Below are 26,032 nucleotides of genomic sequence, written 5' to 3' on the forward strand. Positions count from 1 at the left end.
TACAATGCGTCAGCTTCGGTGCTATTGCGGTGTCTGTGAGTGTGAGGGTTGTGCTGCAATCGGGAGGGCTCCGGTAATTGTGCCTTAGGCGATTGTCTATTATCTCTGTATCATTAATTCATGGTGAATTTCATGAATTACTCAATTCGGTCACGTTGTTAACGTGCCTATGTAGTAGTGATATGATATGAAGGTATGAAGCTATATCGCATACAGCTGGGTGGCTCGACTTTGATGGCTATTCAGTATATCGCTTTTCGCTGAATTGTATTTTTTACATATGTTATTGATTTGCACGGTTGAAAAAAAGATCTCTTCAACATTTTTATTTGAAAAGGTTTTTCATTTTTTCCATAAATGACAGTCGGATTTTATACTTAACACCATATGACACCTTGAAATCCTTTTGGAGAACTTGCCGTTTTTGCGATGGAGCGTGGAGACGAAGACTATAGTCAGCGCCAAGAGGACGAAGTTGCAGTTTTGAAGAGCATTTTTGATGACGATTTTGCAGACATAAGGGAACAAGATCCATGGAAGGTACACAATTTGAATATTGATATTTTCGCAGCTTTTAAAGCTTTCACTTTCAATAGGTCCCTCGTCCTCCTGAAGTTGCCATAAACCTGAAACCGTCAATCAGCTTGACCGCAGATCGGGAAGTGTACGCGTCTGCTACGTTGAGAGCCCAATTTACCAGCGAATATCCAGACAAGTATGGCATTTTCCATTTGCTCAATCAATCTGCAACCTTCATATGTAAGAAATCCTTTTCCATTCAAGCCTAATTACTCCTGCATTTGGGTGCTATTTCATACAGATACTTTTCATTGAGAATGTAAGATTCCAAGAAGTGAATAAGTGAATTGCATTTGGCTTGACACAATTATCCTTAATGCGAGCCTGTACAGTGTACAATTTAGTTGCAATGATTTGAAATTTATCATGGCGATAAGTTTATGACCTGTCTTTAATTAAGAATTCCAGAGCTTACAATCGAAAACACAAAAGGGCTATCAGATGATGCGAAAAAGAAATTGTCCAACATATTGGATGTTGAGGCAAACAAAGCAGTCGGCGAAGTTATGATGTTGCAACTTTGCGATATAGTGAAGGTATTGAGATGCTTGAAAAGCCTATCATAGAGATCGGTGTGACGTTCACATTTTTACGCCTTCCAGGAGTTCTTGCATAAATATAACCAGCCGTCTCTCTCGATATACGAGGAAAACATGAAAATCAAAAATGAGCAGGTCGAAAAAGATAAAAGGAAATCGGAGGAACTGCGGAAAAGAAGATTAGATAATCAGGTAGCGGCTGCATTGATCAGTGTTCTTATTATGCAATCGAATTTATTGGTTTAACTCTTGTGTGCTACCTTAAGCATTCTATTCAGCAGAGATAAATCTGGTTCATGAGTTTAGGTCTAACGATGGGTAATCAAAAAGCAAACTTTCTGTCCTATTTTGCATGTAATGATTTCATTTTAATGTCCCGTTTATATCTTTTGTCTAGTTATGACGTGGCTGTTGCTCACGAGAAATGTTATTTTTCTGATTCCAAATTAAGGCGATTTTTTTTTGACATGACGTTGTGAATCATAAACGGCCAAATGAAATAAATAGGTTGGCACAGTGTTATGCTCAACGTACCGCAATATCCTAGCTGAAGCAAGTCTGCGTTGGCAATGGACATCGGTTTTTAAATCAACAAGCGCATTATGAAAAATTGTGATGTAGGCAAAATTGTCAGAATGAAGCAACATGCTGTATCACCAGCACTGTACACACAACTTCAGACTTGCCAGCCAACAACTGCTACTGTTGAACGTTCTTTCTCCATTCTTGGCAAGCTACTTAGTAAAGACAGATACTTTCTACCCGAGAATGTAGGACAGTATCTTTGGTTGTACTACAACAAATTTTAATTAGTTCTCCTATAATGCCTGATGTAACTACTGGAATTCTTCATAGGTCCAGATTTAGTCAAGATAAAGTTTTTTTCATGTTAAGATTTGTCAGTTTTCAAGTCAAAAAAGTTTGCTCAGGTCTAACTACTTCGTAATGACAGGCAGTTTCAACCAGAAATTAAAAAAAGTAGTACAATTCTAAGATTTTGAGGTCAAAAGAGTTCATTTTTAAGTAAATAAAATCGTCCTAGTGATTATAATAATATATTATACCTTTGAATTCAATTTTTCCAGTATTGCTGAAGCAGGATCAGTGCTATCCATCTGGACTATGACTTAGGTGGGGTAAAAAAGTAGTATTTCTGAAATTAGTGATGCTATACCTAATTCAATTTCTTGATCTGAGTGAATGACTCAAAAATTTTAAAACTTTGAAAATATCCATATGATGACAATGGCATAGAAGCTATATCTGTCGGACCGTAGGCGCTTGTAAATATACTGCTCATGAAATCTTTGAACATCCAAACCTATGACGTGTGTAAAATTCTACGAAACTGTACCGGTGGAAGCTGGCTAATATTTCAAACTCTGGAAATGTAGTTGAATGAAATATGAACTTGTAAGTTGTAACCTACTTTTTTTGCCAGCTATCGTGTTGCATACAACCTTGTATTTCTAGTTACGTGAAATCGAAGAGGAGAGAATCCGACGTAAGGAAGAAGAGAGAAATCTAAAGATCGATCGTCAACGAAAGAGAGACAGGAGTGTGGAAGCCAGGAATGGTGTGTTGCTGCTTTACATTGCTAATTAGTGTATGAGTAACGAGGAGTTTATCCTTTTCGACAGGACGGGAACACCTCGATTCTGGGGGTAGTACTGGATTTGACGCCAGTCTGAGTCCGTCGGTGCCTGTGTCCGAAATCACGTTCAATACTAAGGCAGAACGAACTATCTTAAAAGGAAAATGCATTGGTGTGTGGGAGTCTTGATTTGGGTACCTTTTTGTGAAACTGTTACAATAGTTTCGAACCGCAGAATATTGGTACCTAGCACTCGAATATACTATTCCCACTGTCAGTGGCATATTTTCGAGTAGAATTTTACAACCAAAGTTAGGCTCTTATAGCTTTGATGATTTCTTCGGACCTCAACCGCTTCTGGGCAGATGTGCATTTAGCGTTGATAGTATTCTAATATCTGTCATAAACATGGTAAATTTGGATTGAACATTTACTTACTTTTGTAAAAGATGCACAGTTTGACATGAGGACTGAGGAGTGGTATTTTTGCGTTTGGCTGGAGTCTTTATGACGGGAATCTGACACACAATCAGAGGTGGCCAGTAACGAAGTACTTCTACTTTTTACTTGAACTACGTGACCCCTCGACCAAATCTATATTTTGTAACTACTTATTCAACTACTTTTCATACCTTAATTTCCTGCTTGCATTTGAAGTATTTTTGACATGTATGGAAAATCGCTACTTTCACTTGTAAATTTATGGGTGTTACGTCTACTTCTACGTGAACATCAGAATAGGTTTTGCATTATTTTGATTTAGATAAAAGACAAGACGGCAATATTGTTCATATTGGGATCGAAAAAGAAACTGGAAGTCTGGTGGCGGTGCACGAATGGGTCATCCCGTATCCTGGGTTCAAAAAGCTGAGGACAACTGCAGAGTTGGCAAAAGTAGCGAAATATAACAAGATTGCGAAAGCCGTCGAAAATGTACGTGTTCACGTGAAGATTTGTTTGGGCTATCCTAATTCGTAAAATATCTTATTGTGATGGGTTTCATAAAAAAGTTTGTGATTGTGATTCAAAGATAGCGTAATGGTGTAGCGTCTGGCTACTTGATTGATAGGTCATGGGTTCAATCCTCGGCCGGGTCAAACCAAGGAATGGACGACCAAAGACCTGACTAGTAAAGCCGGTATCCGTGATCACCCTGCTTAGCGCTCAGCATTACAGGGTTAGCATGGAGAGGTGGTGCAAGACTTATAGAAAGCCTTACAAGGCTATATCTGTACCTTCCAGTGGCATACGTGCATCATTCACTCATGGTATGCATATGCACAGATTGTGTCTTTGTATATCATGAGTCGGTGTATATGCTGCATAAATATCAAGGACCAAAAATTTTGAAAACCGTCCTATTCCTATTCAAAGCTGGTATCCTCGAATCCAGTGTTTATGCCAAGTTTGGAAATAAAAGTTACGATTTATGATAGTTTAATATAGAATAATAATTTTTGGTTCTCATTTATTTGCAGGAATTGCATTCTTTACTGAAGCTATCGCATCACAATCTGGTGGCGTACTTAGCAATGCGCTATGTTAGCGAAGATGATCAACTTGAAGTAGATATTCTGCAAGAATATGTTCCAGGTAAACGAATGACTATGGTTGATCAAACTCGAATAAGGGTATCTAAAGTGGGCTTCAAACTCAGCTATTCTACTGGTCAATCAGCTTAACGACTGCCTTCAAATTGCGATTTGAAGGTTGTCATGGTAGTGATTGTCTAATGAGAAAGATAATTGCATTGTTTTATTTAAGTTGTATACCTTATAACCCTTGAGCAATAACCTGTACAGTACACATACAGTCACAGGTGAGGGGAAGTTTATGTTATTTTAATAATAGTTGCTTTCCATATTACTTAATGTTATTACTAAGAAAACTATGCAGGACAGGCACGGTAGGAAAATTATGTATAAGGGGTCTGGATATATGATATGACAATTGATCTGTCATATTCGTTTCTGTTACATATCACGCCAGGTGAAAAATATCTTTGCTGGGTTTTTCAGTCGTTTTTGTGTCACCGAGATGACCGAAAGTGAATTTGTTCTGGTCAAGAAAATTCATCTCACTTCACCCAACTTTAGAATCATTAATGGTGATACAAGTCCAGTTTTGAGTTCTTGAAATATTAGGGCCTTGATGTTGCAGAGCTTTCACTATCCTTTTAGTACTATGCGCGAATATTTCTATGTTTTATATTTCCACTGCCACAATTTGATGATATCAACTATGTCATGTATTGTTGTGTGGGTCATAATTCTGACTATAGTACAAAGTCTAACAGTGTTCACTTCATTCTGAGTAAGCTTGAACACCACTTGTTGTCACTTCTGTTTTCAATTAGGAGCGAGATAGCACTTGACATCAAATTACATCGGTGTTCTTCATATTTAATGGTCTTACGATATTTGTGCTACTACTCGATGTGTGATACATGATTTATCTATATTGAAATTTACTCATGCTGTCAGGTGCTGATTGCAAAAATTTTGCCTCCAGGAACCTGTCTGGATACGAAGATGAATAGTAACACTCAGACGTCGCTCTGCGAAGTACGGAATATCTCAGAACAACTGCTTATCGCGCTCGATTATCTCCACTCCAATTCTGTAGTGCATAAAAATTTGAAGGTCGGTACTATTTTGGCATCCAGTTCTCAACGGCGGGTTGTAAATTCGAGCTCTGGCCGTATCAGATCAAAACTTGTAAACCTGATATCCATAAACCGTATTACTTCCTTTTGGACATGAAAGAGATTTCGAAACTTTGGTATTTTTACATGTTCGTATGCTGCGATACTGCCAATTCAGGTTTATAGTATTTACAACAGTAGAAAGTTGTACCAAAACTATAATTGTCATTGATAAATTAACTCTTAGTGACAAGAAGCATATAATTTCAGTGCTTGAAAAATCGTCTCCCACTTCTTCGCTCGAATCATAACAATTTGTTACTCGATTTAGATTTGCGTACTCAAATCATTGTGCCCACCCCTATTCACGTCATGATGTTCTAGGAAGACCCATCGTTGCAGTAATTGTTTGAAGTTTTTAAATGTTGCACGTCATTCACTTGTGGCTAAGGGTATTCGACGAACTGGCATACAGGATATGACTATGAATGAAGTAATCCTTTCACTAACATCGCGCTATGACTCGGTAGCATCACTGGTTTGCTATGCTAGTCGGCTTTCTTTCTGGTAAAATTGCGAATTGATGTCGGTCTTCTTGTTTCAAGTATGTTCTATGCTGCCATCCCTGTCACTTAATCCTGACTTTTCGTTTGAGGTGTGAAATTATTCCTGAAAAAGGTTACGCTAAATTAAAACTCGCGAGTATGAATTTCAATGTTTTGCGGCTCGACTTGAGCGGATACCTATCTCGTTTCTTATTGCACTATCGGAGTAAGGCAGTAGTTCTTTTGGTGTTGATGACAAATAGTTTCTTCAAGGCAGACTTGTAAAAAAGTACTGGGTTTTCAAAACGGGCATCTAGAACTACTTACTTTTCAAAATCCGCAACTAAAACTAATACTACGCAAAAAATAAGTTGACTGCTGACTAACTAAATTGGTAGTGTGTACCAGTCTGCTTCAAGGCTCATCATTTCTGGTTCGTAAAATTATTATCATTGATATACGCTGTTCTTTCCTATTCTCTACTAGTTGCTGACGGTTACCCCTGACCGGTGTCAACCGAAAATATTCGGGTTTCGTTCAGTATGAATATATTATTCAATTGTATATTGAAGTTATGTACCTCCAAGTCCAAGAAGCTCTATAGTAAAGTTAATATTGATTCAAAATAATCTCAAAAAAGATTTTCTGCCAATGCCAATTCTAATTTTTGTGACTCAGGCATCCAGCGTAACGTTTGATTCTCGTGGAACATTGCGATTGGCGGATTTTAGTATCGAGAAACGCCTCGCGGACTTATACAAGGAGTCTCATATTGAGCAACCGGGCGTGACCTTCGTCGACGACACCATACCGTCTAAGAATAGTAAAAAGGGAGATATCCTCAACTTGGTAAGCGATTTTGTATCTGGTAGATATCTACAATTGTGTGTACAGTGGAAGTTGAACTAAAATAGATTCTATTTGCTGCTATCCCCCACTAAAACAAAACTACCGTATGTCATTATTCTTATGTTATTGTGATGTTGTCACTACTCCTCAAATACTTGAAAAAGATCCATTTCAAGTTGTCGCATCGTATTGAATATAGGTAGATGCTATCCATTTTCCATCATTTCGATTCAAAAGAGTTTTTTTGGCGGCAATATTTATACAATTAGATTAGCAAGCACTATTGAACAGGGAGATCCATAACACAATCAACTGAATCAAGTGTGATGTCTAACCCGATTTAACTGATAATGGCAAACCATATCAATATCTGTGCACAGTTGCCTCTGAGGCTTTCATCGATGTTGCGTTATATTGCGATTTTACCGTGTAAATGACTGACCAGTTATGCACAATCTCCTGTTGTCTCGAATTTTGTTGGTCTTAGAAATCGATTTGACACACAGGGACTACTAAAGTATATCACAGAATTTCATGAGGTATGGTTCCGCACTTCAGGTAACTGAAACAATTTTACGTATAAAGTGCAACTTGGTATGAAATTAGTGGATTGCAAATGCAATATTCCGGCACGTTGAGCATGTTGAAATCGTAAATTTAAATCAGTTCATGGGGAACACTGACTGATGGTCGTAATGGGGAACTTTTCACAGTTGCGATAAGAATGCACGCGTGTGAAAGAAGTTGAACCTTTTACGATTCTACCTTGCTTTGATAATATGATTATTCTGCCACAAATGCGATATTACACTTACGCAGGGCATGCTGGCGTTATCGCTGGTTCAAGGAGAGTACATCAAAAATTACCCGCCCGATATTCCGTCCAAACTGCCGCCCGCCTTCAAAGACTTCCTGCTGAAGTGTCTCACTGTAGAAGAGAGGGCGCGCTTGACCGCGTCTGAACTTCTGGAACACAACTTTTTGAAAGTAAGCCGTGGCAGGAATGCGGTACCGCGATTGCGATAAGTAGAAGTACCTCGTTATTGACCATCCTTGCAAATATCTTAGGAGGCGGTTATCGACAATCCTGAATTGAGTCCCGTTCATAAACACGGGTCAGGACCCGAGGAATTGTCTGCGGAGGACTCTTTCAACGTGGACGAGCCGGATCATAAATACGAGGACCCCACTACCTTTCCGCAACCCACCCAAATGCTTTCGAGGATTCATTCGGAGTTTGAAGAGATCCAGTGGCTCGGTAAAGGTGGCTTCGGCAGCGTTGTGCAGGTCGGTGAACCCAGTACAACCATGGTATGTGTGGTGAATTCTTGTGCGCGATTGTCTCGTCCTTTATATTTAGTTAAACCAATTATTACTTGATTACCTGTCTTTTCCTCTATATATTGTCTCGCTCCTAATTTGTCATTTCTTGGTACCTTATAGTTGCTGGCCTAGCTGTGTTGCGTATAGTGCTCGTTTTCAGTTAATAAAAGCCTTGGTTACTCTGTGAAATAAAGGTCATCACAATTTTATTAACTGAAAAGATCTACTATGGCGTCGAACCAGACGCTCATTCGCGTTCCCGTGTTAAAGGCTATGCCGAGGGATTATGATGCTGGTCAGGAGTTCAAGCACTGGATGCGCATGATAAAGGCGTATCTCACGTCCGTCGATGCTGCTAGAAGAGATGGTGACCCAGAGATCGATAGGTTCAGTATAATGGCAGGGTACTTGTCGGCTGAATCTTTTTCGCTGGTTGAGGAAGAATCGACCTTTACGGATGCGATGAAACTTCTTGAGGGCTTGTACGTGAAAAAGAAGAATCTTGTCTATGCGCGCCATGAGTTAGCCACAAGGAATCAGCAGCCATCGGAGACCATATCTGAGTACGTTCAGAGTCTCCATGCTCTGGCTAAGCAATGCGAATTCAAGGACATTTCGGCAGCACAGTACAAGGAGGAGTCCGTGATGAATGCAATGATCACCGGATTGCGCTCTTCAAGTATACGACAAAGGTTGCTAGAGTATGAGGACCTCACACTGCAGAAGGCCACACAAGTTGCTGATACTCTTGAAAAAGCACAGAAGTTCTCTGAAAACTATCAGCAGCCGTTGGCATCGGTCGCCAAGGTATCTGTATGTGCGGATAGCGCTAATGACAACGGACTCGATACCAAACCAGATCCGTCTGCCATTGCTGCTTCAACCTCGAAGACTCGTAAATACCAGAAGAAATGCTGTTATTGTGGCACTCGTCATGTTTTTCGCAAGAGTCTATGTCCCGCGAAGGATGCTGAATGCTTTGGATGTGGGAAGATCGGGCATTTCAAGAAATATTGCGATTCGCTTTATTCCGACGAACCTATTAAGGATTCGAACCGCCGACGTGTGGCGTCGCTTCTGGCTGGGATTCCGAGCTCGTTAAAAGGTGCAATTATTACGATTGGTTTGGAAGGCAATGACTTGGATGCGCTATTGGATTCGGGGGCCGCCGAGAACTACATAGATTATCAGGTGGCGTTGCGGCTGAAGTTGTCGATTACACCATGCGATGTCACCGTTGGGCTGGCATCAAAAGATGCAGTAACCAAAATGCGTGGCTCCGTAGCGGTTTCCATAAACATTTCCGGAAGCGTATACCGTAACGTTCATTTTGGTGTCGTTTCTAATCTATGCGCCGATGTTATCTTGGGACACGAGTTTCTAGAACAGCATAAAGAGGTGATATTTAAATTTAATGGACCTCGTGATACACTTTATGTCGGACAGTGCAACCTCGCCGCTGCAAAAACCTACGAGATTCCGAGACTGTTCCGATTTCTTGATCCGGATAGCAAACCCATAGCAACAAAATCGAGGTATTATTCCCGCCAGGATAAATCTTTCATCAATTCCGAGATTGAGAGAATGTTGGGGGAAGGGATAATAGAAAGGTCTTCCTCGCCCTGGAGGGCGCAAGTTGTCGTAACCAAAGGCGACAGACATAAAAGACGGATGGTTATTGACTATTCACAAACGATAAACCGTTATACATATCTGGACGCATATCCTCTGCCGAAAAATGATGAGGTCGTCAACGAGATAGCGAAAGGTAGCGTCTATAGCTCTGTTGATTTAAAGTCCGCCTACCATCAGATCCCCTTGTCGGATGACGACAAGCCGCCAACAGCGTTTGAGGCGAATGGGCGGCTGTATCAGTTTCGTAGAGTTCCATTTGGTGTGACTAATGGTGTTTCAGCTTTCCAGCGTTTCATTGACACGTTCATCGATCGCAATAAGCTGGAAGGTACGGTGGCATATCTTGATGACATCACGATCATTGGGCGATCACAGGAGGAACACGACAGGCGTCTGAAGGCCTTCATGGAAGCTGCAAAATTGAGTAATTTAACACTGAACCTAGAAAAATCCGTTTTTTCAGTGAAGAAGCTCAGACTTCTCGGCCACTGCGTATCCCACGGTGATATCAGACCCGATCCTGAAAATCTGCGACCGCTCATGGAAATGAAACCACCTGGAAATGCTGCAGAAATGAAGCGATGCATTGTTATGTTTGCGTATTACTCTAAATGGATTGTCAATTTTTCAGAAAAGCTGAAACCTCTAACAGAAAATAGAGGGTATCCACTGGGGCAGGAGGCGTCGAACGCTTTTCGGAAGCTCAAAGATGGTTTGCTGGAAGCCAGTCTTGGATACATATGTGATGATTCGCCGTTTGTTGTGGAGTGCGACGCATCAAACTCTGCTGTCGCTGCTGTTTTGAGCCAGAAAGGTAGGCCGGTCGCGTTCGCGTCTAGAACGCTCAATAAGACGGAACAGAACTATCCGGCCGTTGAGAAGGAAGCTGCAGCTATCATAGAAGGTTTACGCAGATGGGGATATCTGCTTCACGGTAAAAGGTTCAAGTTGGTTACTGACCAAAAGGCTCTGTCCTTCATTTTCAAGAAATGTCATAAGAGTAAAATTAAAAACACAAAGCTTCTACTGTGGAAACTTGAACTTAGTGCATTCGATTATGAAATTGAACATCGTCCTGGAATACAGAATTTTGCTGCTGATGCTATATCAAGGATATTTTCTGTTCATTCAATTTCAGCATTGCGGGAGGCACATGTTCATTTAGGACACCCGGGAGTTCGGAGGCTTATGCATTTCGTCAGGGCTAAAAATCTGCCCTTTTCGATTGATGACGTTAAAGCCGAATGCCGATCGTGCATGGAGTGTGCCAGAATCAAGCCTCGTTATTTTCGGCCGGCGGAGGAGTGCTCGTTGATTAAAGCTACGAAACCAATGGAGCGATTGAGTGTGGATTTCAAAGGCCCCGTTGCTGGCAGAAATAAGTATCTTTTGATAATCATTGACGAGTTCAGTCGTTTTCCGTTTGCCTACCCGTGTAGGGACATGTCTTCGAGAACGGTAATCAATCGATTGTCTCAGTTGTTCTCACTTGTCGGCGCTCCTAACTATATCCATAGTGACCGGGGGATGTCGTTTCTTTCCAGAGAGGTGAAGACCTTCCTTGCGAAGAGGGGGATTGCGAGCAGTCATTCAACGCCTTATCACCCGACGGGAAACTCTCAGTGCGAAAGAGTGAACCAAACGATATGGAGAACTGTCAAGCTTCAGCTGGCCTCTCAGAATATGCGCGAAGATGACTGGGAAATGGTACTTCCCGATGCTCTTCATTCTGTGCGTTCATTGCTGTGCACTGCAACTAATGTTACTCCGCACGAAAGGTTTTTCGCATTCCCTCGTAAATCTACGTTCGGGCAATCTTTACCAGATTGGTTGCTTCAAAGTGATACTGTTCTGCTATGCAAGCACGTCAGAAGCAAGAATGAACCCTTGTGTGAGCCCGTGGATTTGCTGGATGCAAATTCGAAGTATGCCTCTGTCCGTTATCGCAATGGTACGGAATCGAGAGTTTCGGTGAAAGATTTAGCGCCCTATCCGAAGAACCGAGATGACATCGAGTCAAGAGCCGCTGCGGAACATGTTGAACTTGACGACACCGATCCTTGTGATCAGCGTAACTCACCTACTGCTCCAGAAGTCGTATTGGACCAAGACAGCCCCCAACGGCTGAAGATAATGATAGTCCGCCTTTACGTCGGTCTACCAGAATCCGTAAAGCCCCCGATCGTTTTCGATATTGAGTCAATTGCCAATTCCTTGTACGTATTGTACGATTTCCTTTCGGGCGGGGAGATTGTGGTGAATTCTTGTGCGCGATTGTCTCGTCCTTTATATTTAGTTAAACCAATTATTACTTGATTACCTGTCTTTTCCTCTATATATTGTCTCGCTCCTAATTTGTCATTTCTTGGTACCTTATAGTTGCTGGCCTAGCTGTGTTGCGTATAGTGCTCGTTTTCAGTTAATAAAAGCCTTGGTTACTCTGTGAAATAAAGGTCATCACAGTATGCATGACCGAGATTAGCATGGATTTGGATTTTGAAAAACAAATTTGAAGATTTTGGACTAGGACATTGAGTTTATTATAATTTAGGATTGCTTGTGATTTTTGAAAAAAATTCAGTAATTTCTAGGGCAAGTTTTTGTTGCAGTTAAATCCGTGGAAAGTTGCAGTTATTTTTCACAAAAGTTGCACTAAAAGACCACAATTTGGTCGGTTGACTAAAAAAAAATAGGTCAACATCCCAGTTCTACTCCCGAAATACAGTTTTCCATCCACCATCTCCATTGGTTGACCAAAAAAAAGGGAAACTTCCCGGCTCAGCTCCCGAAATACTTTAGAGCGACACTTCAGCGCTGATTTACGGTATTTCAGTCGAATTTGGCCGAGTATTTCACCAAAATTGTCGAAAAACAGTTGCATAATCAAGCGATCTATTTACACGTACTACCAAATGTTTCCGGTAAAAAGTTGGTTGCATGATCTATCGAAAAAACTTTCATGAAAAATCGATGAAGTTGCATGAAAAAAAATGGACAGAAGTTGCAAAAAGTTGCACTATTAGATTCCTTCGAACAGCTTAAAACAGCATTCTACATGACTTCCGAGTATTTAGGAAGCTGCCGGAAGCCGTGAAATAAGTTACAAAAACTTGCCCTGGTAATTTCTATTTGTGAACTGGGATTTGTATATGAGACGGAATTTAAGTCAATTTGGACTTGGGTTCTTATTTTGAATCAAGAACAGGTTTCGCATTCATGAAGATTTAATCTACTCATCTTTAATGCACGGTAGCATCGCAATTCGGAAGATGGACTTGCAATGACTAGATAGACTCGAAGGGACATTATTCTACCAATTGTATATTATTAACCAGCTCTGCATTTGCGGCACAATGACTATGCAACATTGAATACCTAAATCTATTACTGCTTTTGGCAAACTAATCATGCTTATTGCCATCTGCAAGTCCTTTATGTAACGTTTTTTCAAACATTTCCTAGGTTCGTAACAAGGTTGACGGTCGGTCGTATGCCATCAAAAGGATTTTGTTGGACCCGAGAAGATCGCAATTTAACAAGAAAATCACCAGAGAGGTTAAGCTACTTTCGAGACTCAACCACGAGAACGTAGTCAGGTTCGCAGCCCTGTTTTTTTTTCCATTGATACTAATGCTGTATGCCGTTTTCTAATGGATTTTCAAGGTACTACAATTCGTGGATTGAAACCTTGTTGAATCCGGAAGATACGTCAACCGAAGCCACGTCAAGCTTGCAGTCGATGTCAAAACCAGGCGATGCCTACGTTAACTCTCTAGGAATAATTGGTGAGAATCAGAAATTGTATTGGATGCATGGTATAAATTGTGAAAATGACGCATATACAGCAGGCTTCTGTAGGTATAAAACTTCAATATCGCAGCAAACAATGTATTTAATTGCCAAATTTATTTTACTGGAAGCTTTTTGACCGAGACTTATCAGGAAGGACGTCTGTAACTGCTTTTAACCTGTAAATCGTGATATTCTTCGATAATCAATATATATTATAATAAATATATAAAATTCAATATTCAGATCTGTTTCAAAATTTTGAATTTGGTTAACCACAGTTACTAACGTTCGCTCCTGATGAGAGTCATTGGTAAAGCTTCAAATGAAATAAATTTGGCAGTATGAATACAGTATTTGTTGCGACACTCAGACCTACAGTAATACAATATTTAAAGTAATAAACATTGTTAAAATGCTGTGTGTTTTTCTGTACCAGATGATATCGAAGGCAATGCTCCGCCGCCCGTCAATCACAGCTATTCGGATTGGGCGTCTATGGACAATTATAGTTACAAACCTGACGACAGTGAGGAAGATGAGGAGGAAGACGAACTTTTCGATGGAATGTAAGTCGCCCGCTTGATATCTGTCTGAAACGATCTGCAATTGAGCATTTCAGCAGATTGGCTTAACGTGCGTTTGCGTGAGAGTTGAGAAATTAATGGAATCCAAATACATTACAAAAACATTAAATTGAAGATAATTTGTGACTCTTTTGACCATACCTATTTCATTGCACTTTGTCACAATGGGGCATAGTTCGATCAAGGAATCACAGAAATTTGGTTTTCACGTGATGCCACCAATCAAGGGTTCAAGTATGAAATTGTAAAAAAACAAAACTATCATACTCATCGATAATAATATATCTCTTTGCGTGTAGAGGGGATGAAAAATTTCAGCCCTAGAATAAATCGTCTGTCACAACTTGACTCCAATCATTACCGATCATACCCGGGCACTCCAATGATTGTGCCCGCCCTGCAAATAAATAGATGACTTTCTGGTAGGTTTCAGCCGCAAGAAGTGGAAGAAAGCGTGTTATTCGAAGGCGAGGAAGTCCGCGAGAGAGACGCGTCTGACGATAACATTCATGGCACGTCTCGTGTTACCGGTTACACCGAGACTACTACCACCGACGAATCTTCACTCGGCAACATACCCAAGAGATATCTTTACATTCAGGTTGGGCTGGCTGTGTTTGTCTGTTTGTCGGTGCTGGTAATGCAGGTGTTTTCTGCAGATGGAATTTTGTGAGAAGAGCACGTTGAGGGAGGCGATCAACGAAGGCTTGAGCGATAAAAGGATGTGGTGTTTGTTTAGGTTTGTGAAAAATGTTGCTGATGATTACGCCAGTGTTTCTTAACTTACACTAACCTGGCTAACTCTGACGCTAACTCTTCAAGTCTTCAGCAAACCCCGAATTTATCTAAGTAACAAAAACAAAATATAGCCACATTTACTATAGAATACTGGTGTGCAATATTAACTGTGCATCAGTAACGGTGTTGATAGAACTATACCAACAAAACATGATCATCGCAAAAAAAAAACGAATGGAATATAATGAACACTTACTGCAGATTGGTGTGAGTTTAGCGAGGTAATTTCATCTTGCTCGGTCAAAACCCAACACCATGACATGAATTGTTGAATTACATATGAGCTCGTGAAGGAGGGGGTTTCGATTTTGAACCCAAGCCAGCGTATACCACTTCACACCTACCACCACAAGCGTCACAATTGGAGTGCTAATGTCGCTTAATATCCTGCAGCCAATGATGGCCGGGACAGGGTGTGTCATTACAAATTATATGAGTCGAGTGTATGTCTTGGCGTCTGCCGAACCCCTCTGGTTCGGCGCAGTCTTGGGATACATTTTCATCCCGGTTAAGAACAGCTGATTTAGTCGTTTTATTGTCGGCCTTATGCTTCGCAGGGAAATCCTGTACGGGCTGGTTCACATTCACGAACAGGGCATGATCCATCGCGACCTGAAGCCGCAGAACATATTTCTGGACCGGAACAGTCGTATCAAGATTGGAGACTTTGGACTGGCGACGTCGCACTCGGGCGGGGTACGGTATATAGCTACTAAACTAGTTTCCTACATGTCTGTGAAGTTGGCTCACATTACCATCTATGATAACTCAAAGTCCAGACATTTTCAAGATACGGACTCCAATTCCAACCTCGGAAACCTTGAACATGTACTGTACAATCTAACTCATAAAATTTCGATTTCTAATGTGTAACTTTTATGTGACCACCAAGAATACAATGCCAGTTCTATATCACATTAAAGATTATTTGGTATTCGTTCGGCCATACCTGATTTATTGCATCTTGTGACAATGCTATGGATCGATCGCAATTGTCCTTCACAGTAGAAAATACCATCGAAACTATAATTCTCGCTGATGAATTAGCTCTTAGTGGCAAGTGCTGTTATTCATAGCATGTAAATTTTAAGGAAACGGACTGCAGTTCGCTGGTCGATCTGGCGAGTTCTAAATCGGAAGGGGCCGACAGCGCCATGACCGGCAGGGTGGGCACGGCGTTGTACGTGGCGCCCGAACTGAACAAGGTCGCGTCCCGGGTGTCGTACGATCAGAAGGTGGACATCTACAGTCTGGGCATCATATTTTTCGAGATGTGCGCCAGCGGTCATCAAACCAAAATGGAACGGGTGAAAGTGTTGGGGAACTTGAGATTGGTGCGTTTTGTCGGATTTCGTGCGCAAATAGTTATTATATTTATCAAGAATATTGTGTTTCAAAAAAAGGTCGTCAAAGTAATCATCATTGGTACTAGAGTAGAAGTACGAATAACGTGAACGTAAATTTCTAGTAAGGTAGGCTTTACTAAAATGCGATTTCGCAGAAAGTAAGTATATTTAGCCTGGTTTTGCCTTAACATCCTAAAACTGAAACAGAACCAACCTGAAATCGCAAATAGCCAGTTCCTACGAGTAATCAGAAAAAGTAGAAGTGCCTCTGGTCACCAATATTATGTTTTAGGAAGAGATCAAGTTTCCTGAAAATTTCAACGAGGCCGAGAAGCACAAGGAGTCGCAGATTATCAAGTGGTGCCTGAAACATTCTCCCGACAAACGTCCGACTGCGGATGAACTGCTTAGAGTGAGTATTCGTGTAGAAATGTTACATTGGTGTGTGCCAGGGATATGCGTGAGCAATGAGCGTGGATTAAGATTGGAAGTCGTTTTTTTCATTAGGATTTTTAAAGTCTGGATTTGTGTTTTGCCTCGCCCACAGATTCCACCATGGTGGAAAATAATTATTAATTTATTAAAATAATATAATAATATATGCTTAATAATATTAATTAGTGAAATCAGTTGAAAACATTAAGTAGGCTGAATTGTTTATTGGAATAGGAATAGGACGTTTGTTTTTTGTTCATAATGTTCTGAGACATATACATCGTCTCATGTAGCCTGGCAACCCCATAATATGCGTACACACGACCTGTGCATATACATGCCATGAGTGCATGATGTGTGTATGCTTAATGCTTATGGACCAGGAAGGTGCAGATATAGCCTTGTTAGGCTTTCTAAGTCTTGCACCACCCTTATCCTATCTCGAAGTATGCGGAGAAGCCAAGCATGCCAGTTTTACTTAGCAGGTCTTTGGTCTGACCCGGCCGGGGATTGAACCCTCGACCTTCCGATCAAGTAGCAGGACGCTTCACCATTACGCTATCTTGTTTTATCTCTGGCATGCTTCGGTGCACTTCAATTAGCGGTCAACATTCGACTGAACAGTCTGGAATATTATCCTGGATTACGTTCTCTTTTTATATTCAGAGTTCTTTCGTTCCCGCCCCCGACTTTGAAAAGAGCAACCCGGTGCTGAAGTACGTGCGGCAAGCCTTGAACGACCCGCATTCGGCGCAGCAGCGTAATCTCATGCTCGAAATCTTTTCGCAACACGACAAAAGGAAGGACGACGTGTTTTACGACATTGATCTTCACAAGGTGATTCTGTTTTGACATTGGCATTTCTGATATTTTAGTGTACTAGGTTCTGACCGGTGATATCTTGATAGAAATCAAAATTAACCCTAAATGTAATTAGAACATGTTTTCAGCTCAAAAGCAAAGATTAGAAACTTTGATTTTATTAGAAATTTTCAAGCTATTGTTTTCTTATCATCTGTGTTATACCCGATTCTATTGAAGTTTCTTCAAGCCATTGTCCTGTTACTGATCACTAACTTGATTTTGAAAGAATTGTGACTTAACTGTTTCCTTGTCTCTATTATACTGCCAAATGTAGCTGAATTCTGCTCTATTACGCTCTTAGTTTCACATACAAGCGGTCTTGTTGTTAGATTGTCAGGTTGTAGGCTACTTATAAACACTATTGTATAACACTTGCAACATTTAAAGAGCTTCTTGGAGGTACAGAATTTCAATATACAATTGAATAATATGTTCATATTGACATAAAGCTGAATATTTTCGGCTGACACTCGTCAGGGGTAATTGTCAGAACTTGTAGAAAATTGGAAAGAACATTGCATATCAACAATTTGACGATAGGATATGATACGATAGTTGATATACAATGTTCTTTCCAATTCTCTACTAGTTGCTGATGATTACCCTTGACGAGTGTCAGCCGAAAATATTCGGATTTATTTCAATATCAATATATTATGTAGTTGTATATTGTAGTTCTCTACCTCCAAGAAGCTCGTAAAATTATCCCTCGTTAATCACGATATTCTCGCATTCAGAACCAATTTATGGTTAGCCCGCACTTGATGCAAGAAAAAATTCACTCCACCCTAATCTCAATCATGAAACGGCACGGGGCCGTGAAAGTCAACCCGCCTCTGTTACTGCCCCGGCGACACGTGGCCGACGAAGACGTTGACGAGGTGGACGGCAGAAATCTCTCCGAATTCGAAACGCCGGGGATCGCCACGTTTATGGATACTTGCGGAGTGATGGTCACGCTACCTTACGATTTAAGGGTGAGACGATGAAATACCTCTTCGCTGCATAAGGCTCGCTGAAAATGAAACAAACGATACCCGTATGGGTTTAGGTGCCGTTTGCGAGGTACGTAAGCCGGAAAGGCATCACCAACTTGAAGAGGTACGCGATCGAAAAGGTGTACAGGCGCGCAAAGATACATCGCTCCCATCCGCGGGAACTGTGGGAGTGCGCCTTTGACATCGTCACTCCCACTGTGTGCAAGTGAGTGATTTTGAGTGTTCTGCTTGTGAGTCATTCACGGCATGTTGGTCTCGCAAATCCAATGGGCTGGAAAATACTTGATAACTTTCTGTCGGGTGATTGATCCTAGGAATTATTTCCCGATGGTTGTCACTCCTCTGCACTTGAAAGTTTTCCTTAGTTCCTGGTTTACATGACCAATGGTCGGTCGGATTATCCTGGATCGGGGGATAATCCGCGATTTATCAACGAAAAACTCAGATCACTCCGCTTCTACTGGCCGGAATTGACTCAAATTTGTTTTGCAACGTCTTTGCAGACAGCTCAACAATTTCACGGGGTTTGCAGAAAAATTTGAAATTTTTTTTTCTTCAATTTTTCATAATAAATTGAAAATTTTAATTGGATCTGCGGAGTCCTATACTTGTTAGAATTGAACCAAATTTGGTGTGGAGCATTTTTTAGGGTAACCTGACAATTTAATCAGTGAATGGCTGGAATCCGAAAAAAAGTTCTTTTTGAACAGCCCTGACCATATAGTAGTCGAAATACCATGAATACCCAAAAACTGTTGGTATGACTCGAGTAACCTTTTTCGATGACTGACTTGGGTAGAATCACTACCCGAAAATGACTCAACCTGACTCGGACTCGACGTATGAGAATTGTAGAATGACTCGGAGAAAACTTTGTACCTAATGACTTGAAATCGGAAAATTTGAGATGACTCGACTTGACTTTGACGGGCCATGAAAATCTGTGTAACTTGACTTGAAAAATTTTGAAACGATTGACTTGGAAGTTTTCTTTGACTCGTGACTCGAATGTAGTGATGTAATCCGAACTCGTACTTGTTTTGCTGATTTACTGATGACTAGGATTAGGCGCCATCATTCGAGTTCTCAAATCTAAATCGAATACTGATTATAATGATTCGCGTCGAGTAGTGAGGGATGGGTTTCTGGAGTACTGGAATTATGCACTCCTCGCCACTAAGAGTTAACTTATCCTCCAAAATGACGGTTTTCATAGTATTTTCGATTGTGGAAATCTTGAAACCTTGATTGGTTGTATCTTAGCATATGAAACATGCACGGTAGGGTTGTTCAAAAAAAACTTTATTTTCCAAATCTCACTCGCCTATTGACTAAATCGTCAGGTTTTCTAAGAAAACGATGCACACCAAATTTGACACAGTCCAACCAGTAGAGGCCGTGCAATCTTGAATTGAAATTTTTAATTTATTATTAAAAATTAAAAAAAAAAATTTCAAATTTTTCTGTCAACCCCATGAAATTGTTGAGCTGTCTTCAGCGACGATGCAAAACAAATTTGAGTCAATTTCGACTTGTAGAATGGGAGTTATTCGAGTTTTTCGTTGATAATTCTCAGATTATCCTTGATCCGGGGATTATCAACGAAAAACTCAAATAATTCCGCTTTTACTGGCCGGAATTGACTCAAATTTGTTTTGCAACGTCTTTGAAGACAGCTCAACAATTTCATGGGGTTGACAGAAAAATTTGAAAAAAATTTGAAAATTTTTAATAATAAATTAAAAATTTCAATTCAATATTGCACGGCCTCTACTGGTTGGAATTGAGTCAAATTTGGTGTGCATCATTTTCTTGGACAACCTGACGATTTAGTCATTTGGCGAGTGAGATTTGGAAAAAAAAAGTTTTTTTTTGAACAACCCGAATGCACGGTAGTACTAGCTACGCACCTAACGCACGTTATTGAAAATAACATCCATTCCATGTACAGTCTTATCCCCGAAGCAGAAGGCATTTCCGTCGTGTCCGAAATTATCTCGGCGGTACCTGTGCTAACGGAGAGATCGTACAAAATCACTGTGAACCACACTGTTCTGTTGCTTGCCATTTTTGAACACTCCGGGATCCCCATCGACAAACACAACGAAGTGAAGCGTATACTCACGGAAGCCAAGTCGGAGAAATTAACAAAATCTCAAGTAAACTGAAATTTTGATAGTCGGCCGTTTGCGAATTCTCATTGCCGCCATTTTGTTTACAGCTGGAAGCACGTCTGTTAGATTCGTCGCTGACGAACCAACATGTGTCCACGCTGTTCACGTTTATCTACCATCAGGGTCCTCTTAACAAGATTCAAGCGCAATTGAAGAACTTAACGAAAAACAAGCATTCCCAAGTTTCCATGCATGCGAGACAGGTATGATTTTTACATCGGTCACTCATTGTGAATAGTTTAAAAAAAATTGATTTACAAGCTTAATTGTAGCTCCGATGCAAGAATAGTTCTATATAATCAATGTTTTTTAACTTGGTAACCTGTGTGTTACGTTTCCAGTTTCAATGTATGATATTTCGATTGCAAAAGCCAGATCTTAATTCTACCTCCGATGCAGACACAATTCAAATCTTAGAGCAGTTAAGACTGTCTTTCTTGCATTATACTATAATAATATACAGTCGTGTAATACAGTCATTGAATAGGTTTTTATCATTATGAATATTTTATTTAATTGTATATTGAAGATCTGTACGTCCAAGTGTATAATTAGAGTTGCTATCTCTCTATATCTGGGCACTAGTGGCTGTAGAAGCCGTTGTTAAATTGGAACATCAACCGTTGAATTTATTTCATCACCAGGGGCTCCATGAACTCGAAGCGTTAAGAAAAAACCTCGATTCGTTTGGAATCAACATGCCCATTAATGTCCATCTCGGATTCGTGCACAACCTCCATCAGTATTCCGGCGTCATATTTCAGGTACAAGACAATACTGTGTGTGTTCAAATTTGAGTCTTTCAAATGGCATTTTTCTCAGGTTTCTGCTGAAATTATGAAAAAGAAGAAAACCTCTAACGAGGTGATAGCTGCAGGGGGTCGGTACGATGAACTGATTGAAGATTTAGCGGTTCTGTCTCTCAATCACGCTGTGACGTCGCTTAATCATGATGAGTCCGGCGTGGTTCTGAAAAAACGACATGCCTTTGGTGTCAGTATCGCTGTGGACAAAGTGAGCGGCTCTACATTTTAGACCATATCTACTGTATAGTTTTCGGAGTTTTAGGCAAAACTAGGTCTAGGTCTTAAACAGGGTTTCTTAATCAGTTTTGAGCGCGAACCCTTGATTTTTTGAGGTGGTTGCGTGATCCTATATTGTGACCCAGTCCAGGAAAATCTTGGAACCGCATAACTAGGGTTGTCGTCGTCGTCAAAAAATATCCAGGCAGCCAAAAATTCTGACTAAATTAAACTGCGATATTTTAGAAGCTGATAGCTAGAATATTATGTAATTATTAGCGGTTGGATCTTCCGTATGGCTATTGCGACCTGTGGTGAGCACCAAAAGTAAGAATGGACATAAGGACAAGGTATTTTTGTAGTTTATAGTTATAGCTCCATTATTGCCCTTTCAAGGACCCCTTAGAAGTTGTTGGTGGACCCCAAGAGCTCCACGGACCTGGCATAAGAACCCTGACCTCGAACATGGACATATGGGACATGCACACTGAATGAAAAGTGATAGAAGATAACTTAAAGGATTAGCGATGAAAATGAATGTTGCATGTGTCGGTAGGTGAGGTCGATATATCAGATCGCAGCCCGGTAATCTGGAGAGCTGACTAGTATTTGTTCAGTAGAACCGGGGTTCCCCAACTTTTGAAAATCAATGCCCCCCCTATATTTTCAATTTTTTGAAAAAAGAGAAATGTTAGTTTAGTTCGAAAACTTTTTGAAGCAGTAACCAGTAGTTGAAATGATATGAGTATGACAAACAACAGACATCATAGTACTTCAGTTAATTATTGCATATCCAGTTATTGCGATGGTTCCGCTTGTCTTTATTCTGATAATGTCTTAATTGCTGGTTTGGAGGTGTAGGGACAGGTGTCAATGATTGTGCGCAGTGCCAGGATGTGCTCTGTAGTACCGCGAGATGGTCGAAATCCATTCTGAGCATTCAGGAGCTTGGTAGAGAGTTGCTCACGTATGCGAAGGAGCAATACTCGGTCGAACAACTTGGCAGCGGTCTGCATCAGGGAGATGCCTCTGTAGTTCGCTGACTATCTTGATGTTTTTTGTTTCCTGTTTTCTTTTGCCCTTTTCATTTTATTTTATCTAATTGAAAAGTCGATATATATAGGTGTAGGGAGAAAAGTTAACTCAAGAGTAATAAGCGGTTTATTGATGTACTAGTATTATAATTATTAGTTCATTTCTTTTGTTATAGAGAAGTAGAGTGAGATGATGAGATTTTTTCAAATGTTTTCATGGCCCTCCCCGACAAATGATCATGACCCACAGGTTTGGAGGCGTGATTTACTCAGTAGAATCTCAATTTTCATTGGCGTATCGACTATTCCGTATGTAACAGAGAAATATTCAATGGACTATCACAAATATCAAGTGTGTTTAATGTTGTTTTATGCTTGTTTCTGTAGTAGACTTGACAAAGTTAGGTTTTTGTAATTATGCACCAAATTCGGATATTCTTTTCACCTAACAGATCGTGGCGCATTCGCTAGCAGATTATCAGCACGATACAACCACGGGAAATAACGTACCCGGTGCTTCGTCGCGAAATCTGTACGCGTGTCTCAGCAATGTCGACGTCTTGGTGGTGGCGGTGGGTCGCAATCAACTTTCTATCGAAAGAATGAGGATATTGAGACGACTGTGGGACGCCGGAATACGGGCAGAAACCACTCCGGAGGGGACCGGGACAGAGACTGATTCGCTGGAAATACTTCAGGTGCGCAAAATTAAATTTGTCATCCGATTTGTTGGATTTTTCATGTCCAAATGGATATTATATTCATACTAAAATACATCTCGAATATTTTTGGGTGACACTAGTCGACAACAAGAGATTTCAAAAGAACGTATCACATAATAAATGGTCACTGGCCTGGCATAAAATTAGAATCATCCTGGCGGATAGATCTGCCATGTATTTGGCTTACAGTACGTCAAAAGCCATCTGTTCGTCTCGATTATTTGAATTTTTATGCCATAGTCATATATAGTGACCAGACATGGTTATATGTAAAAATATGATGTACAAAGTTCTTTTGAAGAGCTTCTTGGGGGTACATAACCTCAATATACAATTGAATCGTATATTCATATTGAAAGGAACCCGAATATTTTCGGCTGACACTCGTCAGGGGTAGTCGTCAGCAACTAGTAGAGAATTGGAAAGAACATTGTATATCAACAATCGTATCTCGGAATATGACATCACCAGCATGAAATGAGATCAAAAATGAGATCGTTCAATGTACTAATTTAAGATGGTACACAAACTCCTTTTGTCGACAAAGCTTGGGATGATGTATTTTTAATAAAGGTCGACTCCAAGGCACACAGATGACGCGCCCCTCCCGATGAGGCGAAATCTGTCGTCTCGGTAATTTTTCGCACAGGCGGGATTATCCAACAGATGTTTGCCAATGGCAGTATTTGTGGCCTTTTGATAGTCCTACTAGTATTGTTCAATTGTATACTGAATTGCTGTAACTTCAAGAGTGTCATTGAGAATTTACGTTTGCTGTATAATGATAGGAAATGGCCGCCAGACGTTGTGTCGCTCACCTCGTGATATTAAAAGACAGGAGTAGCATCATCAGAGTGAGATCGTACGACTCTACAATGGGATTTAACAAACATAACGAAAAGTCCGTGCCGATGGAAGAGCTGGTGGAATACCTGACCCGCAAATTCAAAGAGGATGACGATTTGTCCTCGCAAAGGTGAGGAAGCTTTGACCACCTACATCTGCAACTTCCTATTTGTACCGTTTTTGTTGTCTGCCGTCGGTAATGTGCCGCGAATTATATTCAGGCAAAGTAACGAATATGGAGGACAGTCCACGGCTACGTCTGGAGATTCATCTGCCTCCGGGTCCGCACAGTATGCGAATCAAGGCTCGCGTCGTTTGAATATCGACGTCGTGCCGCCAGACAAGTTGGCGTTCAATGTCAAACGCCGATATGAACAGCAGGCGTGCTCTGCTTTGATGCAATTGCCCGTGTTGCAACATATCTCGGGAAAAGCGGAAATCTACGGATTAGCTGTGAGATGAATATGTAATCTTATGTTGTGTACAATACGATTAGTGCTGGGCAAATTGTGATTGGAGTTTGTTGCGAGTATTCCGGCACCGCCTTTTATGACTTTATAGCAGTAATCATGACTTGATTTGCGGCAGCAAGGAAGACTGTCCCAGTTATTATAAATATGGTATGATAAGTATTGAAACTATATCTTCCGCTGATAAAATATTTCTCTTTTGTAAAGGTGTCAGGGTTGTAACCAAGTCACGAGGCTTCGAGTCACAAGTCAATCTCACTTTTATAGTTTTGACTCGAGTTAAGTCGAGTCATTTTCAATTCACCACCGAGTCAAGTCCGAGTACAAGTCAGCGAGCATAAAGTCGAGTCCGAGTCATGGTATTATACCATGTCATACGACTTGGCTCGAGTCATGCGCAATGACTCGAGTCATTTCAACCCTGGAAAGTGTATACTTTTGTAAAAGAACTACTCACACTATTCAACTGGACTCAGTAGTTGGTCTTGAAAAACCCACCGGGAAATGCAATGTCTCAATATTTTCCCTGTGTTATCGTTAGGTCGACTTGCCAGCTACTCCGATGAAGACGTTTGTGCAGTGTCTCGAAATGGGGAGGGAAGAGGAATTTAACAAGAGTGCCGCCAACGCCGCGTCACAACTGCCAAAATACAAAAAGTATTTCCATGCGATCGCAGAGCGGATATGCGAAGCCAAATTTCAAAAGGAGTAAGTCGCCTGTGACTTGATTTAGTTGAGATATGCTGAAAATAAATTGACTGTGCCAATTTTCTTCAGAGTCGCACTCGTCATACTATACAGCTACAAGGATGACATATACCGACTGTTGTCATAATTTTTTTATTTGAATGGGGATAAGCTCTGTAGGTTTTTAACCGCGGATTTATGAAGCTTGAAAGCCTAACATTGCCTTTGTTAAATTTTATCTTTTGAAGCTCGATGGGTAAAATTTCTCATTAACGTACTTTCGGGGTGTATATGTATTTGTATTGTATGTGTAAGATCCTTCAAAATCTTTGCTTAATATTGCTTGATGCAACGCCTCAGTCTATGAATTGTAGCAAATTACCTGGAAAGTGAACAGAACACCCACTCTCATTTTAGTGTGGCCTATTGCGTTTTCTGTATCTTTTATATCATTTCACAATTGCACTTCACTTTTTCTTGCGGGATATCTATCAATTTTTACATGGTGGTTTTTTTGAATCACGAGGTACGAATGGAGCGTTCATTTCACTG

General features: G+C 40.6%; 1 protein-coding gene across 1 annotated transcript; it reads left to right on the plus strand.

Moving 5' to 3' along the window:
• LOC145449499 (eIF-2-alpha kinase GCN2-like) lies at positions 1-26,032 on the plus strand. Its single transcript, XM_080327877.1, has 32 exons — positions 1-540; positions 597-715; positions 980-1,115; positions 1,182-1,310; positions 2,592-2,694; positions 2,759-2,884; positions 3,476-3,645; positions 4,191-4,305; positions 5,224-5,354; positions 6,580-6,750; positions 7,570-7,737; positions 7,819-8,037; positions 13,171-13,304; positions 13,372-13,493; positions 13,937-14,066; positions 14,511-14,685; positions 14,744-14,823; positions 15,440-15,578; positions 15,974-16,216; positions 16,521-16,640; positions 17,330-17,500; positions 18,265-18,504; positions 18,579-18,730; positions 20,477-20,684; positions 20,747-20,902; positions 21,344-21,463; positions 21,522-21,713; positions 23,208-23,453; positions 24,266-24,453; positions 24,545-24,776; positions 25,335-25,501; positions 25,571-26,032. Exons 1-32 carry the CDS (start codon positions 430-432, stop codon positions 25,626-25,628), a joined length of 4,971 nt encoding a protein of 1,656 aa, XP_080184003.1. The 5' UTR covers positions 1-429; the 3' UTR covers positions 25,629-26,032.

This window comes from Botryllus schlosseri, chromosome 11 (assembly GCF_051294905.1).
Source record: "Botryllus schlosseri isolate E-star chromosome 11, Bs_hap1, whole genome shotgun sequence".
Classification (NCBI taxonomy): domain Eukaryota; kingdom Metazoa; phylum Chordata; class Ascidiacea; order Stolidobranchia; family Styelidae; genus Botryllus; species Botryllus schlosseri.